At 42.8% G+C, this 18,189-nt stretch overlaps 1 protein-coding gene across 1 annotated transcript; it reads left to right on the forward strand.

Moving 5' to 3' along the window:
* Positions 1-2,703: 2,703 nt before the first annotated feature.
* On the forward strand, positions 2,704-16,725 carry LOC139570243 (eomesodermin-like). Its single transcript, XM_071391953.1, has 6 exons — positions 2,704-3,584; positions 12,595-12,749; positions 13,528-13,649; positions 13,790-13,948; positions 15,390-15,451; positions 15,825-16,725. The coding sequence occupies exons 1-6, from the start codon at positions 3,037-3,039 to the stop codon at positions 16,588-16,590; spliced, it is 1,812 nt and encodes a 603-aa protein (XP_071248054.1). The 5' UTR covers positions 2,704-3,036; the 3' UTR covers positions 16,591-16,725.
* Positions 16,726-18,189: the final 1,464 nt, after the last annotated feature.

Genomic DNA, 18,189 nt, shown 5'->3' on the forward strand with positions numbered 1-18,189 from the left:
TGTAGCTTCTTTTTTTTAATAGTGCAAAAAATGAATAATTTGTTCAACATAAAATGTGAGGTTAGTACCTTATAATTATGTTGGTGATGTTTGCTCGGTATTCAACACCGGTGGATATGTTGAGAACTTAGACGTGGCCTGTTTGTAATGGTTGGAGGAGAAAAGAGAAGCTGAGGTAATGTCCTGGGGCACTAACCTGCAGCAGGTTGGCCTGAGAGCAGTGAAGGAGAAACGGTGTCCTCTGTCCCAGAGGCTCATGGGTACGCCTAGGTGGCCTGGCCGCCGTGTCGCTCAAACTGTGGCCCTCTCGCCATTCGTGTCAACATCGATGACTTCAATGGCATGTCCTTGTGAGCTCACCTTGCTAGGAGAGATACAGGAAGCTGACATTAGAGCAATGAAAGTGTGGAGGGGGAGAACTGTGTAATACCTGTACTGGGGGGAATTCTCTCTGTGTGTGTGTGTGTGTGTGTGTGTGTGTGTGTGTGTGTGTGTGTGTGTGTGTGTGTGTGTGTGTGTGTGTGTGTGTGTGTGTGTGTGTGTGTGTGTGTGTGTGTGTGTGTGTGTGTGTGTGTGTGTGTGTGTGTGTGTGTGTGTGTGTGTGTGTGTGTGTGTGTGTGTGTGTGTGTGTGTGTGTGTGTGTGCGTGTCTGTGTGTGCGTGTCTGTGTGAGTGTGTGTTATCTGTTTCATCTGTGTTTATCATAGAGATCTCCTCTCCGAGCAGATTTGACAAAAGTGCCTGTGTTCTCGGAACACACTGGGACAGTTGTTAAGTGCTGAGTCTGTTGCTGGAGGAGTCAGTCACAGACAATTTCAGTCAATTACGGCTCTATTTCATCTTCTACACTTCTCTAGTACAGTATTCTACACTCTGTTACTGAGCTAACATGTACTGTAGCAGTGATATCACATTGTTTTCACAGAATTATTAGAAATAACTCTTTATGGAATCAACTACGTTATGATATTTACTTGATTCCTTGCGAAATCAATGTGTTTATGTGGTTAATTTTACAGAAAATTTCACAGATTTGACCAATTTAGGTTTAAAAAGGAAACTGTTAAAGATTTTAATGTCAGAGATAGAATTCAAATTTGACATTTCCCGTTTTAAGCAATCAACAACTGATCATGTGCAGGTTAATTTCAATGAATCACATAATGATGGGTGACAATGACTGGTATTAGATTACTGCAAATATATTCCTCCACAAGCCCTTATTTGCTAGATTTAAAAAACATGACTGAGTAAATAGTAATGCAGTCATTTTCGAAATGTAATTTTATTCAACATTCAAAACTCTGAAACGGAATCGTTTACGTTGAATCCTTCACACTCGTTTTGTTAACCTACTAGGCACTTTTTCTACATGAAATCAAACCTTGTGGGTGTGCGGAAGCTTGTATGAATTCTCCCTCCCTCGTGATGATGACTAAAACGCTGACAAAAATTGTGTTTAATCGGAATGTTGTATGTTGGTAAGAAAATGGATCAACTCAGAGACAGTTGATAAAATATTGATCATAGAGTGTGGCGCCATTGTGATCCTGAACGTAGTGCGCACGCCTGTGCACGCTGTAAACGCTTGTTATTACATCATTTGAATTATGGAAATACAAAGGCCACACATTTGAATCTTGTACAATCAAAAGGTTTTGAATAAAACGAAAGACTAACAATTAACTTGTTTTTGTTTGTTTGTTTGTTTTTATACCAAAAGGGCAACAGATTGTGGGTCAAAATTAGAGAATAGGCTATCAAATAATAGGATCACAACAGTTAGTTTTATCAAGCTATATGAATCATTTACATCTGATTAACAATAAACCTACACTGAGTGTTCAAAGCATTATGAACACCTGCTCTTTCCATGACACAGACTGACCAGGTGAATCCATGTGAAAGCAATGATCCCTTATTGATGTCACTTGTTAAATACACTTAAATCAAACTGTGCTGGGTTTTTTCATGCTAAACAGTTTCCTGTGTATATCGAGAATGGTCCACCAAGTTCATCCAGCCAATTTGACACAACCGTGAGAAGCATTGGAGTCAACATGAGCCAGCATCCTTGTGGAATGCTTTCACGTGCCCCCACGAATTGAGGATGTTCTGAGGGCAAAAAAAGTGGGGGGTGGGGGGGGTTGCAACTCAATATTAGGAAGGTGTTCTTAATATTTTCTACAGTGTATATATGTTTATTATCTGTCTAATTTCTCCGTATGCTGTATTCCAAGTAGGCTACACTTTATCGTTAGGATATTAGGCCTATAGTAGCATTGTAGTAGTTTACTACTAAGTAATCATAATAATATTGTTAATGTTGTTATTATCATTACCATTTTGAATATAGTATTTTCATTGCCTACTTTCATATGCCTGCCACTGAAATAAAATAATGAAGTTATTTTGATAACATTCAATTCCACTAACCGATTCGTGCACGGTATTATTTTCTAAAAATGTGTTCACGACCTGAAGTAATGTGAGAAACTGTTGCACTCATAACCATTTCAGAAAGTGTTCAAATTGTTTATCTTCTTGTCTGCCTAGTTAGAATATGCGCAAGAGCAAGTCCTCAGGGAACAGGGAGGGTTCTTGCGAAATGGAAACCTATCACGTCTAGCTTCGACATCAGACCCACCTCCAACCAATTACCAGTCGCAAAATGTATATATCATAGGTTATGAACCTGGGCATGTGTTGGAGATACTGGTAGGGACTCTTGTAAAAAGAAGACAAGACAATCGAAGACCAAAAATAAAATAATTAGCCCGTTTATTTTAATAAATAGTAGGCTATTTTAAATGATTGCCAATTTGTTGGAATATTTTAAATGTAGGGTCCGTTTTCCAGAAGTCGATAGATTTATTGGTATAGGAACTTTAGTCAAAAAACATCGTTAGGTGGACGAAATGTTTCAGTTTGTGCATTTATCTCAAAATCCGTAAACGCGCTTTCATTTCACTGGACGTGAAACAGAGGGGCACGGTGAACCTATGACATTGCACATACACTGAGACTGGGGCTGCAAATGGGCGGCATAGGTGGCAATCTTTACCTCAGTATGTTGAATGGGACTGATACGCAAACTTTCGGAAAAGACACCGATATCAACAATCACCTTCAACGCAGCAAGAATTCCGTGGATTTTAAAATGGGAATTCAGGACACCAGATTATATTACCAAGACTCAATTCAAAACGGACAGGACGGATCGGCACTGCCGTACCACGCAGACCAAACTGTGGCCGGATTCGGAGCGCAACCCGGGAGGTTTTACTCACCAACTCCCCACAATAGCTGCCATTTCAGCAGTGTCAGGTCGCCGACTAGAAACGGAACGGGACAGACGTATTTACCAACGGGAAGCGAAGGTTTCTCGACAACTAGTAAAGAAGTTTACCCTGCCTCTGCGGAGAGTTATCCCGCACCCGTTCAACATGGGTACTATCGCACGCCACTCTACCCATTACCTGGGCTACAGGTGTGCGGGAAGACGCAGGCTCTCCTCAACAACTATCCTCTGTGGGCGAAGTTCCACAAATACCAAACCGAAATGATCATAACGAAACAGGGGCGGTGAGTAGAAATTCCGTCAGAGGGAAACTTATTGTCTATTTATAAGCCTACATCTTATGTAGCCACAAAATGACAAAGTAGCACGATTTGTATCATAGGTATGTAGGCGCGCGCTGAAAGTTGTTGACAGGTGCCAAGGACAGGTATGAGCGCTCCTGGGCAAATCATTGGTGAGGGGAAAGTTCCTTTACTGCCTTGCTCTTGTTTTCCTCGAAGTCATTCCTAAACAAGGTATTTGCTAATGATGGCCTTATTATGACGTTTCAATGTGTTCCAAACTGCCAAAGCCGAGTCTGTCACGCGCAAATGAATTAGGCCAATACGAATTAATCCAGACAGGGCATGAGGGTATCGACACGCTACACAGACTAACACAGTGCACCAAAAATATGTATTAGATATGAAATGAGCGTTAAACATTTGAGTGTTAAACTCGCTGGAAAATCTATAGAGCAATTTCCCCAAGATGAAAACTGCATGATATTTAGGCTAAACTTCAAATAAACTAACTCCAGCATTAAGAGCTCCTCACATCATATTTTTCTAGTTTTCCTTTGCGTATTTACATTTTATTTTACCGTTATATCGTAATTGATTTAACTTGTGTAACTAATCATGAAAATAATAGGCCAAGCAATCCAAGTTCTCATGCGTCCAACGATGATGACGAGCATAAATACTAACTACTATATCAGAGAAATATTTTTGCTGGAAAACATTATGACACTTCAGCTTGACCCCCTGAAGTGCATGCAGAGGGTATCACGACGGTGGCAGAAGCCACTGGCTCCCAACCCACCCAGCAACGAACACAGGGGAAGAAATTGCTGGAGGCGCTGTCGCATAGGTCACGGAGCATTAAGATCCAGTCATGTCGATGATGATTAATTTACTAATATGCGACACATCCATCTGACATAAGGTTTCAGGCCATTAGTTTCTCGTGATTCTGATCTGTCAAAAGACCAAGTGCGCTGTCATATAATAGGACATTGGTATTTTAAATTAATTACATGTTTGCCCTTCCAGTTAACATTGTATTTACTACCAACATGGAGCTTTTAAAATTATGTAAATACATAATTTAGATGATTTTTTAAAAAGATACAAACAATTGTGTCATAAATATGTTATTAGGCTACCTGTATTTATCAGAAACATTTGATTATTCTAAAATATATGTACATCAATCACAACAGCGTGCACAAAACAGTATTGATCAATGAAAAGTCTACTATTTTAATAGTATGTACAGTATTTTCATAGGCTACTTTTCATATTCACATTTTGTATACCGAGAATGTGTCCAGTTACTTATGTTCACCCTTTGTAGGCTACATACACTGTGTCATCTCTCGCTCTCTCTTAAAAATGAAATTAACATCAATGAGAGTCACAAATTGCACTGCTTTCTAGTCTGTCCATTACTTTGTATTCTCCTGTCACTGAGAAAGTTCTGCTGAAGAGAGTTCTTCAAGTATAAGCCAATTCTGTCCATAGAACTGGCACTAGGACTATAGCTGCTGTACACAGACAGATCTTATGTATGCATTTGTACATTTTTGTGTGAAGGTCTTGTTCGCGACTATAAGAAACCCTGGACACAGGTGCATTTTAATCCTTTCCATATTCTTGCACTATCCTCTGGGACTTTGGAAATGTATGGCCATGTATCAAAAATTTATTTAGGGCCAAATGAATTATTTGTGGGGTAGGCTGTGTGTGTGTGTGTGTGTGTGTGTGTGTGTGTGTGTGTGTGTGTGTGTGTGTGTGTGTGTGTGTGTGTGTGTGTGTGTGTGTGTGTGTGTGCGTGCGCGTGCGCGTGCGTGTGTGTGTGTCAGTTTTTGACATAACATCTTCTGGCAGATAACCCTGTGGAAAATGACAGTCTGGTCATGGTCATCCCAGCTCATGTAATTAAAGTAATTAATACATCTCTTAAAATACACATAATGCCCCCCCCCCCCCCCCCCATTCACACACACACACACACACACACACACACACACACACACACACACACACACACACACACACACACACACACACACACACACACACACACACACACACACACACACACACACACACACAGCCAAGAGAGAGAGAGAGAGAGAGAGAGAGAGAGAGCGAGAGAGAGAGAGAGAGGTGGGGGGGGGGGTGAATTGCAGTCCGAGCACCAGCCAGGCTTCAGATGGCCATACACAGAACAGTGGTGCAAGGCAGCTTTGATGTTCAGGTTGGAAGGCAAGTTTTTCTTTCTTCTTCTTCTTCACCCTCACCTCTTCTCGGATACAGTAAGAGTACAGCAAGTGAGGATCCCATTCCCTCAGAAGAACAAGTCTGGCCTTTGAAATGTGCAGCAATCCCTATGCCTGTGCCAGGGGCCCTAGTTCTCCTGTTCTTTTCAAGTTTTCCTCTAAGACAAGACCAATTCGTTTAACATTGGCTTGGCCCATCCATCTCCTCCACCACTGAATCTCTGTTTGACTCATGGCAGTGGCGATAGTAACCTCAATGAAACCTTATCTGTTGATGAGAGGTTTGTATATTTTGATAGTGGTCTGCCGCGCACTAAGATTGCTGATAGCAACATAACTAAGTAGACGATGTTAGATGATGGTTCTACATTATTAGAATTTGACCAGGACATACATTTTTTAGCGACAACTGCGTTCAGCCATTGTTAATGTTTCAGAAACATCTCTTGTAAGAGAAGACATCTTGTAAATTAAGACAACCAATTATGTTGTTGTGTGCCTTCTGGATTTTGATATTGTTTAAATCTTTAATGTTCTCTAATTCGATTCTGTTTCTAACTGTTTATTGGTCTTTAGCATGATGTGTTCTTAGAAGGAGATATGATTGAGTGCGTTCTTACGGTGTAGACAGCCTCTTTCAGAGGAAGAGTTTTGAGCTAACTTGAGACACAGGAATCATGGTAACCTGCTCAGAGTTTGTTTCTGGTTCATTGAATCTTAATGTTGTGAGAATCACATCAAGGATATATTTCTCGCTTAATATGTTACAAAAAACATTTCAACATTAAAAAATAGATATATTTAGGATCAATCAATCACAATTGAATTAAACCATTGTGTTATAACTGTTTATTACCCATGTATAAACTATCTAGAAACTAATAGTGAACATGTCTGAAGTAGAGTATGAGGGTGAAGGATGAAGTAGAGTTTGTTTGTTTGTTGATTGGTTTTAAGCATCTTTGGTCCTATAAAAGTACTATATAAATCCATTGTTTGTATTATCATTTTTACAGCTCCAGTACATGGAGTAGTAGTATGCTGGCTTTTGAAACTGTAGCGGAAAGTGTCAGATGGCTGTTTTATTTACTGTAGCTGTCAAGAGGTGTTCCTGAAAACTGGCATTGAATAAAAATGCACATTAGCGTTTGTAGAGATAGCAATTAGTGGTTGTAAACATCAAGTGCAACCTAGTCTGTGTCTGGGTAATGCATCTACTTAACAAAAGTATAAATGCAACATGCAACATGCAACAATTTCAAAGATTTTACTGAGTTACAGTTCATAGAAGGAAATCAGTCAATTTAAATAAATTCATTAGGCCCTTATCTATGGATTTCACATGACTGGGCAGGGGCGCAGCCATGGGTAGGCCCACCCCTTAGGAGCCAGGCCCAGCCAATCAGAATTAGTTTTCCGGACAAAGGGGCTTTATTACAAATACTCCTCAGCACCCCGTACTGCCAAATTCTCTAAAATGACGTTGGAGGCGGCTCTTGGTAGAGAAATTAGCATTACATTCTCTGGCAACAGCTCTGTTGGACATTTCTGCAGTCAGCATGCCAATTGCACTCTCCCTCAAAAAAGTTGTGTTTTGTGGCATTGTGTGACAAACTGCACATTTTAGATTGGTCTTTTATTGTCCCCAGCACAAAGTGAATCTGTGTAATGATCATGCTGTTTAATCAGCTTCTTGATATGGATGGATTATCTTGGCAAAGGATAAATGCCCCCTCCTCTCTCTCTCTCCCTCCCCTCTCGCTCTCTCTCTAGTGAAGCAGAAGTAGGACTATTTCAAGGTTTTGGTGTCTTAGGCTTTTTAAATGACTTGTCACATCCTGTACAGCTGTTGGTGAGTGCATACATAGAGAATGCAATGTCTTGCAGAAACCTCTAATGCAGACTCTTCAGAAAGAACTAACCCAAGTACTTCCTGTATGCTCTGATGTTTAGGTTCTTCACGGATGTGGAGAATATGGAGCATGTACAGTATGGTGGCGTCCACTCATAGAAACCGTCCCTCGAGGCACACACGTCAGTTCAACATTTCGTTTTGATTTACATTTGTTCGAGTTGTCAACTAATGTGAATTCAACGTGAAATCAACCAAACAAATCACCATGTCATTGGATTTAGGTTCAAAGTGGAAAAAAAGACGAAATGCCCTTACGTTGATGACTTTTTGCAAATCCAATTAGTTTTCCACGTTGATTCAACGTCATCACATGGATATTTACGGTTGAAATGACGTGGCACCAACGTTGATTCAACCAGTTTTTGACCAGTGGGTTTGATTTGAGGTTCATGCTTTCGTCAATAATATGTTTGTATACATTCCGTTTATTTGAATTACTGTGCAGCCAATATCTGAAGTCTACTGCTTGACTGATTCATCCAATGCAAACAGTATACTGTATCATCAATCATATCTTCGATGTGTATCAAATAACATCATCTGACTACATATTCCTGAGCTGCAATCGTTGCACCTGTACTGTTTTCTATGCACAGAGAGGTTATCTATACTGCACATTGATACAGTGGACAGAGAATAGATGCCTATAAATAGTGTGAAACTCTGCTTGTGTCCAGCAGCAGCTGTAGACTGGCATGTTTTCATCATAGTTGATCAAGTGTACTTGTGTGGTGACACAAACTGGACCTGAACCCCTGTCCTGTTGAATCAGTGGGTGCGCTCAAGCATCTCAGTCTTCTCCCCGGTGAATATCCCTCTCCAGCTTCTGCTTCACATCCCCAGGACAACCCCTCCCTTTTCTCTCTCCTTCTTTCTCTCTCTTTCCCTCTACCCCGTTTTTCCTTGACTGTGTGCTCTCTCTTTTTCTCTACCCCATTTCAACGACAATCCCATTTTTGTCATTGACATTTTATTTTTTAACTTCACCCACATTTTAAATGAGCGGCAGTCTGGCAATTACTACAGGTACAGCTATGACTAGATATGACGTAAATACAAGGATTTACTCAGAATGGACACTGCCTTTGCCACCACAGGCCCTGTCATACCAGACAGGTTTCGCCTACAGTCCTAGACACTAGTGTAGGAGTCACTGGACATCGAATCATGGCATGGCTAGACCATTCTGTCGTTGTGCCATCTCAGTCAGCCTCTCTGCCATTCAGCCTCTGCCAGAGAAGTTTCCAGACCTCAGCCTGCACTCTCAATAACGAAAACCCCTGAACCTCCTCCACATGTCTGTGGCTCCATCGTTGGTTTCCCCTCGACAAGTTCTGATTTCTGATAAAAGGCCTCAGTTTAAATAAGTCTGATAATATAAGTGAAGGGAAATGTCAACTTTCAGTGTTCTTGTTTTCTGTTAATCTCATGGCGCAGAGGTAGTGGGGTTCTACTCATGACTCAAACAGCCTGCCGCCAGTTTCTGTTTTCACTTATATTAAATGCCCAATGCAGCTGGTTTTTTTTTCAATATCAAATCATTTCTGGGTAACAATTAAGTGCCTTACTGTAATAGATTTCCATTAAGAAAGCAACTATTTCTAAAGTATGAATTTAGCTAGGACTGTCTGAGAGTGGTCTGAGTGGGGAGGGGAAAACTAGCTGTCATTGGCAGAGAGGTTTGCAACTCTCTCTATAAATCAATTGACCCGAAAGCCGAAACTCCCGCCCATGCGAATCTGCTGATTAGAAGGACCTGTATAGATTGTATTTTCAACCAGCAACTATCAGGAAATAATACTGATAAAACATGTTGACACTTTTACAATGTTAGTTTCATCAGCTGTTGTAAAATATAATACAAAACACAGGAAAAAACAGAATTTTGACTGCACTGGACCTTTAAACACAGACATGGATGGAGAAACCTATCACCTGTTATTTGTTAGCAGCTAAGGAGCTGCCACAATACTTGGATTTCACCAAGAATTGTGATTGATTGTTGCACTGGGCTGCCCATGATGCACGTAGCCAGACTACTATTCCAACAGTGTAGGGGTTTACTGTGGCAGGAAAATATAGCATCACCTAATTAGATTTTGTACAAAGGGTATATGATGTGTGTAAGGTCTCGTGAGTTTTGTCAATGAAATCAGTTAGCACATTATCTCCTACAGATACAGTATATGACAGCCGCTTCCATCTTGTCACAGAAGCATGCAGAACAAACACAAACAAAACATATTCTATAACAATTGCTAGGTTTTCATCCAATTGGCGACAGATTTTCATGTGAATATTCTCAAATCCGCATAAATAAAATATGCTCATTTTCCCACCAGTGGTTTCCACCAAACTGACTTGTTACAGATGAAAATCAGTATGTGATGACGTAGTGTACACAAAATTTACATTTTCGCTTAAGTTTTCATGTACCGAATAAAAATCTAATGTTCAATGTGTTTCGATTGCATTTTCAACTCTACACAAACTGTTGCGTTAAATAGCAAATATGCCTACTAACAGCTCACAGGTACAGTGCGGTATGCTGTGCGGGAAGTCTAGTCTACATGATGAGATTGTTATGGATAAGAGCGAGAATATTTTTATTTGTCAAATGGCAGTCAAGCATCGATCATCATTTCACCAGAATCAGACCCTCGATATTTATTGGAAAGGAGCATCAAGATCACTGTGCACTTTCACCACCCTGTGTGAAGTTAATCATCATTTATTTCATCTGATGCCTAGTAAACTGCATTGTTTCCCGAGTCGTAGTGGGAGGACCACACAACATATCATCACGTGACTCCAAGTAAACTTCGATTTGATGGTTGTTATATTTGCTCATAAAGGCGTATCCACCGCCATTTCTCGAATAACCACGTCAAACCTAAAAATGATCTGTTTGCTTTTTTTTTTTAATTATCAGAGCTGTCGTGATTTATTTGTGTACGGTATGACTTTACTCGCATAAAAACTGTGGATGGAAACGTGGTCATTGAAGAGGAAACTCTGTTTTGTATCAGCAGAGTACAGGTTGACTTGACTAAATGACTGTGGCACTGAGATCTGTGAGATACACACATATACACACGCACATACATACACCCCCCCCCCCCCCCCAATGGTGTAGGAGTTACCCTCCAGAGTGAATGCCCTCTGTCCACACACACACACACACACACAGTTTCCCTCAAAAACAAATATCTCTTTATACACCTCACTTGTTTTACACTGCTTAATGCTGAAACAGCTTGAGGGTCGAGTAGACTGAATTTAAATTAGCCGAGTTTATAGGCTCACACCAAGTGGAAAAGGTAATGCCCCTTCTATCATACCGAGGCAGACAGGACTGTCAATGTAAGAGGCAGAGTATCTCTCTCCCTCAATCTCTGTATAGTAATTGTACGATTAAATACTTCACCATGGTTTAAAGAGACCAACATTTAACCCTCTGAAAAGTAAGCGCCTGCATTATTAATTATTCATTTTGTCGCGAAATTGCATTATTATTCTCGCCATAGTTTATTTTATTTGGATAGGGACACCGTACAAACACATTGACACACTGAGCTAACAATTGTCAGGTTGCATTGCGCTATGGTGTTTCTAGCTCATGCTACTTTTCAAAACCTGTCTCCAAATGGACTGCAATGGATAATAATAGTCATTTCCTGAGTTGGCTGGTTGGTGGTGATGAGAGTATCTGTAAAGGAAGTGTCTTTTTAGCACAGCTTCTAGAACTTAGAACGACCGCAAATGAATGGGCAAAGCCTTATCTGATCAATAATCTATCCGTCACTGAAGCACACTATCTCAACGAATGTATTGTATTGGCAGCGTTGCAGCCTCAGGTACTACGGAGTGTAAAAACAACGGACCAAACGTCAAGCGTGCCACGATGATTTAGCGCCACAAACAGCAGCAACCTGCAGTATCATAATGAAGGCATATACAGCCTAGTGTAAACTGATATGTGTATATATAGTATATATATGCCAGGGCGCCTGAGGGCAAGGGGTTATATAATGTATTCGGGAGAATCCACTCCAGCAGAAAGCAATCCTGTAGTTGTGTTGTGTACGTGCTCCCGTACATGTGCGCGTGTGCTCACTGTGTACATCTGTGTGTGTGTGTGTGTGTGTGTGTGTGTACTGTACCATATGTATGTGTGTGTGCTTTTCCTGTGTTTGGCCGAACTTTAGCCAGCATTCCCCTACTTTATTGCCTGGGGACAGCCTGACCTCCCCGTTACCTCCACGGCCCCGGTGCTCAAAATCTGTTCACCAATGTAAAGCTCCAGCAATCAGACGCTACTTTTTGGTCCATCTCTTATTAACAGTCATTTTAAATATTAACCTCCACTACACTCATACCCCACTCTGCCCCTCAGCCCTCTAACTGCACACAAAAGAAACACACACTACACCTTCGAAAATGTACACCCAGAAGTCCCCTCTTTATCTTGCTCGCTGTTGTTTCGGACAAAGATGCCTTGTGATTGCTTCTGATTGCAGTACAATATGTAGCTAAAAGTAGATTTTGACATTGTGATGGTAGTGTTGTAAAGCTGTCAAGTCAGGAAATGTTAATTGCATTCATATATTTTTACTTCAATTGTGTGTATATATCCACATTGGAATAATGGTAGTAAAGCAATAACACCACTCATAATACGGCTTTTATAAAGAGCAATACCGCATCCTTTTTGTGTTACTTAAATTCAATCTGGCTCTAGAAGAAAACGCTACAGTTTCAGTGTATTTTAACCAACTGTATCTACCTCTTCTCTCATCTTATGATGACATTTTTCTCCTCTCTTCTACTCTAGGAGGATGTTCCCCTTCCTGAGTTTCAACATCAGCGTTCTGGACCCGTCAGCCCACTACAATGTGTATGTGGACGTGGTCCTATCCGACCAGCACCACTGGAGGTACCAGGGAGGCAAGTGGGTCCAGTGTGGCAAAGCAGAGGGTAACATGCCAGGTATGATTACCTAGCGGTTAAGAACGTTTGGGCCAACGTTGGACCAGTAACCCGAAAGGTCGCTGGTTCAAATCCCTGAACAGACTATGTGAAAAATCTGCCATTGAGCAAGGCACTTAACCCTGCTAAATCTAAATCTCTGCTAAATGACTTAAATGTTAAAATATATTAAATATATATTGCCACACCACACTCTCTGTCATCCATACTGCTCCAATCAATGACATACAATGGTACAATGAATGAATCCAAAGGAGGATCCCTCCAGAGTAGCATTGAGAGTTAGAGCATCAACGTGTCCTTAGCATTTATAACCATGCTTATTGATTGAATGGAACATGGATTCAGTCTTTTCCTCAGTGGCTAATCATCCCTCTCACTCTACTCCATTCGTTTCAATTTACCCAGTATGAGTGAAATCACCAAGAGACTCAACCTAAAGCAGCTACATTGTTTTGTGAACGATGACAATTTCAACCCGCCGTACAGCACTGCAGTCATTGAAATAGGTCAACCTGTGTCATACACTAACATGTATTGTGGCTGTGTGGCTCCTGACTAATTACAGTGTAGTGGTAGCCGTGGTAACATTGTTGTGGTAGCTATGATTCTTTAGTAACAGGTTAGTAGGTCGTTTTGCTAATGTTAATTGGAGCTGTGGTTGTTTAGTATAGCATTTGCTTGTAAACGATTTGTGAAGCATTAATGTAGGCCTATGTAGACTTGTAAAGGGCTTCACGAAAGCTTCATTAACGTTGTTGCTAACTCTACCCCATAGGGAACAGGATGTATATGCACCCAGACTCTCCCAACACAGGGGCTCACTGGATGAGGCAGGAGGTGTCGTTTGGAAAGCTCAAGCTCACCAACAACAAGGGCAGTGCCAACAACGTGGGGCAGGTAACAGATATGCCTCAGAAACTCATTTAAAGATGTAATAAAATCCAAATGAGATTTTCCATTGGTGGTACTTTTCATCGTTTTTTTCACGGTCGTTAATTCCCTTCTAGGACTAACTCTCCGGTGCTGTTCCCTCTTAGATGATCGTTCTGCAGTCACTTCATAAGTACCAGCCACGGCTGCACATCGTCGAAGTGAAGGAGGATGGTTCTGAGGACCTCTTCCTCACCGCCAAGGCCCAGACCTTCGTCTTCCCAGAGACCCAATTCATCGCCGTCACAGCCTATCAGAATGCAGACGTGAGTCACCTCGCCTGACCTCAACAGCTCATTTGTCTAGCCCTTTTCCTTAGCATACCATAGACCAGGGGTCACCAACTAGTCGATCGCGATCTCTTGTCTCCAAGGCATTTCTAGTCGCATTTCTAGTCGATCGCCAAACATTTCTGTAAAAAACAACAACGATAAAGCCTTTTTTAAAATTATTCTCGGGTTGTTGGTGGTAGGTGCAGCCAATTCAGCTGCCCTGCGCGCCGGGTTGGCAAACTGTTACCATTTCATGTGTCTGAAGGTACAAACTCTGCCTTCCCGGTGGGCCTGGAGAGGAAATCAAGTGCACTATGCCACCGCTGGCCAATCAGATTGCTCAGATGACCGAGTCTGCAGTAACGTAGCAGGCATTAAAGAAAGCTACGGCAAAATTGATACTGTGAGATTTCAAAACGTTTAAAACCATGACTAGAGAGAGACTGTCAACGAATACAGCAAAGAGCTGCAGTTTATATGTTTAAGTTCTTACTCAGCACTGTCAAGACTTTGTATTCAACACTTTTATCACCCATAAAATGCGCGTTCTTCCTATTTCCACTCAGCGCTACAACAAGCACTGCAGCAGTAATGAATGAGTAGGAAAGTGTATCTATAGGCTTGCATTGTTGTTATTATTAGCGGCTTGGGTCTTTTTTTAATATCAAGGAATATTTCTCTGTTCATAGGAGTAACAACCTGAATTTCTGCATGAGGCAGCTGTAATGTGGCGCGACTCGAGTTTCGCCATCAGCTGTAAGACGCTGTCCCTTTTTTGGTCAGTGTCAGTGGAGGAAAGGGAAAGTGGAGGGATGTTGAGAGATGTTGCTCTCTCCCTCCTCTGAGACTGACCATCAGATGCAGGCACCGTCAGCCCAGTAAAATAAAAAGCAAATTATTTAAATGTATGCTCACCCAGCTGTGCCTCACAAGTAATACAACAATGGATCTATGTCCCGAACAACAATGCATTGGCAGGTCAATTCAAGCAAAGCCAGTATGCGGTGATAATGTATTGGGCCTATAGCTTACTGCACAAACCTCACTGCTACAGTGCTGTTTTTAATTGGTTAATGTTGCATAGACTTACATTTTTTAAGTCACGTTAATAAAAATTCAGAGTGGTAGATCTCGGCATTTTGACTCAGAAAGTGATCTTGACTCAGAAAAGGTTGGTGACCACTGCCATAGACGTTTATAACGTAATTAGGAATAGACGTGTACTCACACTGAAGTGTCAAACAAGAAGACTTTCCCACGATAAGAAAATAAACTGTGTGTAACCCTCATTAGTAATTTCATGCAGTCAGTGATCTCTCTCTCTCCTCCTCTCTTTTTCCTATGCGTCTACGCTCTCACACTCTCTCTCCTCAACGATCTGTCTGTCCTATCCTTGCCCCCTCTCCCATCCTGTCTCCTGCTATTTCTTACACAGATCACCCAGCTGAAAATAGACCATAACCCCTTTGCTAAAGGTTTCCGGGACAATTATGACGCGTGAGTATGCCAGAAAATAACCAAATGAATAAAGAGAAAACTAAACCCCTCAAAAACATCTGTAGTCTTGAATGAGAACGTTTGACATTTTAAACCAGCTCTATGTCTGTACAAGCGGACGCTGAGGCACAGTGCTCACACACGTACTCAGTCCTACCATATCAACACTGGATATCTCCAACTAATAAATATACAATTGCTAACCCTAATAGGCCAATGTATTTCTATCTCACAAAGATGTGTTGATATGAGGAGGTGTGAAATACCTGCTAGATGGTTAAGAGACATTTGATGTGACACATGTTTTGCCAGGAAGTAACACGTCTTCTTGTGTTGTGCCCCCTCCCCCATTCCTCCCCGTTCCCCTGCCTAGGCTGTACGCACCACCTGACTCAGACCGTGTCACCCCCTCTCCCATCGAGGGCCAGCAGCTTTTGGCAGGTACCTGCTATACCCAGGGGTACCTGATGGACCAGTACATGAACCCCCTGCCCCAGAACCGCTTCTACAGCCGGGAGCACATGGCAGGCATGGGCCATCAGACCAAAGACCCCTCAGCCAGCCCCCACAGCCGCTGGTACCTCTCTCCCCAGCAAAGTGTCACCTCCAACCGGTTGGACTTCAACTCCTATGAGGGTGACTTCTCCAGCAACAGCTTCTACAAGCCCTTCCCCCTGCAGACGTCGGCCCACCACACGCTGAGCTACTACGAGGACAGCCCGTTCGCCACGGCCAGCGTATCCATCTCAGGAGCCTCCTCGGCAGCCTGGAGCACCGGCCGGCCCTCCCCTCAGTACCTCAACCATCCCTGTCCCAGTAAAGTCGGCCCCAGTCTAGGCTGGTTCAGGCCTGTGTCCTCTACCTCTCCAGGTCACCCCAGGCTCCGCCCCCCACCATCACTGCAGGACAAGCCCAAGGAGGCGGGGGTGGGGGGAGAGGACCCCTGGCTGGAACCCCCCTCAGTCAAATCGGTGGACTCGGCTGACTCCGGCCTGTTCGAGGGCGGGGCAGAGGGCAAGAAGCGGCGAGTGTCACCCTACGCTTCCAGCACGGAGAACTCGCCGCCCACCCATAGCGTGGAGGTCTGTGAAAAGGACTGCGGTAGTGATGCCGGCTACTACGGCTTTTATACCCACTGAAGCCACCCACCCACCACGCAAATACCCTCTCCTAGTGTCCCCCTCCTGTCCTCTTTGTGCTTTGGTATCTCCCACATGGCCGTGTCTCTCTGCCTGTCCCATGAAGTCATGTAATGGCGCTGGACTGAAGCTCCATTGGCCACAGAACGCCAACATCACAGATGGGCCAGGTAAATGGCACCTCAGCCATTTTGACACATACAGACAGACTGGACCTCTCGACAGCCCAAAAGGGAGGCTACTCTAAGATTGTGTTTAGGTTACGTGTTTGAGGACAAGGACCTCCTAAGGTCAGACAGGAACACTTTGAACATGACTGTTAATGTGTGCGAGGGCCAAAGTGCAAAGGCGATTTGACTGGGTCCACAGACACTGCCCTAGAAACATGCAGACACACAGACACAAAGACCTGTGACTTAAGTCTTTTTAACGTTTGGGGATTCAAAAATAAGACGTCTGCACACCTGCTGACAGACCCCTGCAGGGACTGTCCAGTCTTCCCCTATCACATTCACACACAGACACACACTCTTTCACACACACATGCTCACACACAGACACACGCTCTCTCTCACACACACACACACTATTCTCCAGCTCCACTTTCAGTATATGCTCGCGGTCACATGACCCAATGTACTGAGACGCAGACACGACTGGTTGTATGTTAATAACAAAACGGAATCATTTCTGTCTAATCCTCTGTCTGAGGAGTTTGGAACTCCCCCTTGTGACAGCAGTGAAGAACTGCAGGCTGATGGCGAGCGCGCAGGCGAGAGCAGAGGCCAGCGTCAGGTGTTAGAGGTGAGGGGAGCTTAGCGAGGGTTCAAGGCTAATCAGCATCAAGGCTGACGGGCCAGTCTTCCTGTGAGCTACTGTCGCCTACAGCAGGTCTGTCATTTAGAACAACACAGCCTTAGCAGCCAATCCAAAGACTCACAACACAATGGAAATCAGCATATCTCACAGACAATCTGAGGCAACTACAAAAGCGATTAATTAAAACGTGAGCCAGTCAGACAACACACACCGGAAATCATTACCAGCAGGGTATATCGTTTTTACACCCCCCCAATAACTGAAGTGGATTTAACAGTCGACATTAATAAGGGATCATAGCTTTCACCTGGATTCACCTGTCATGGAAAGAGCAGTTCCTAATGTTTTGTACACTTAGTGTATATGGCTAAGAGAGCGCCAAACTGACAGAGTACATGTAGCCTATGTATTGTCACTCCCGGGCTTAGTTAGTGTGACACAACAGAACGTGTGTCCACCCCCCCAGACTTTAGGTTCATCATGTCGTGACAAAGACACAGCTTCCTGGCAAGGTGACGAAGATCTATAGAGAGAGGAGAGAGCGATAGAGAGAGGGAGTCTCCAGTCTGAGCCAATCAGAGACTCTGGGGGTGACAGGCAGCCACTCACTCAAGAGGATCCTGGGATACTGGTGGTCTAAAACCACATATTGCTGGGTGTGTGTGCTCCAATTGCAAGGCCATAAGAAATGACAGGAATGTAATCAAGGCAAGACCTCATTATTTATCGCACTTATGATTACGGTATATCATACACAGAGTACAGTCAGAAGACACATGA

This window comes from Salvelinus alpinus, chromosome 3 (assembly GCF_045679555.1).
Source record: "Salvelinus alpinus chromosome 3, SLU_Salpinus.1, whole genome shotgun sequence".
Classification (NCBI taxonomy): Eukaryota; Metazoa; Chordata; class Actinopteri; order Salmoniformes; family Salmonidae; genus Salvelinus; species Salvelinus alpinus.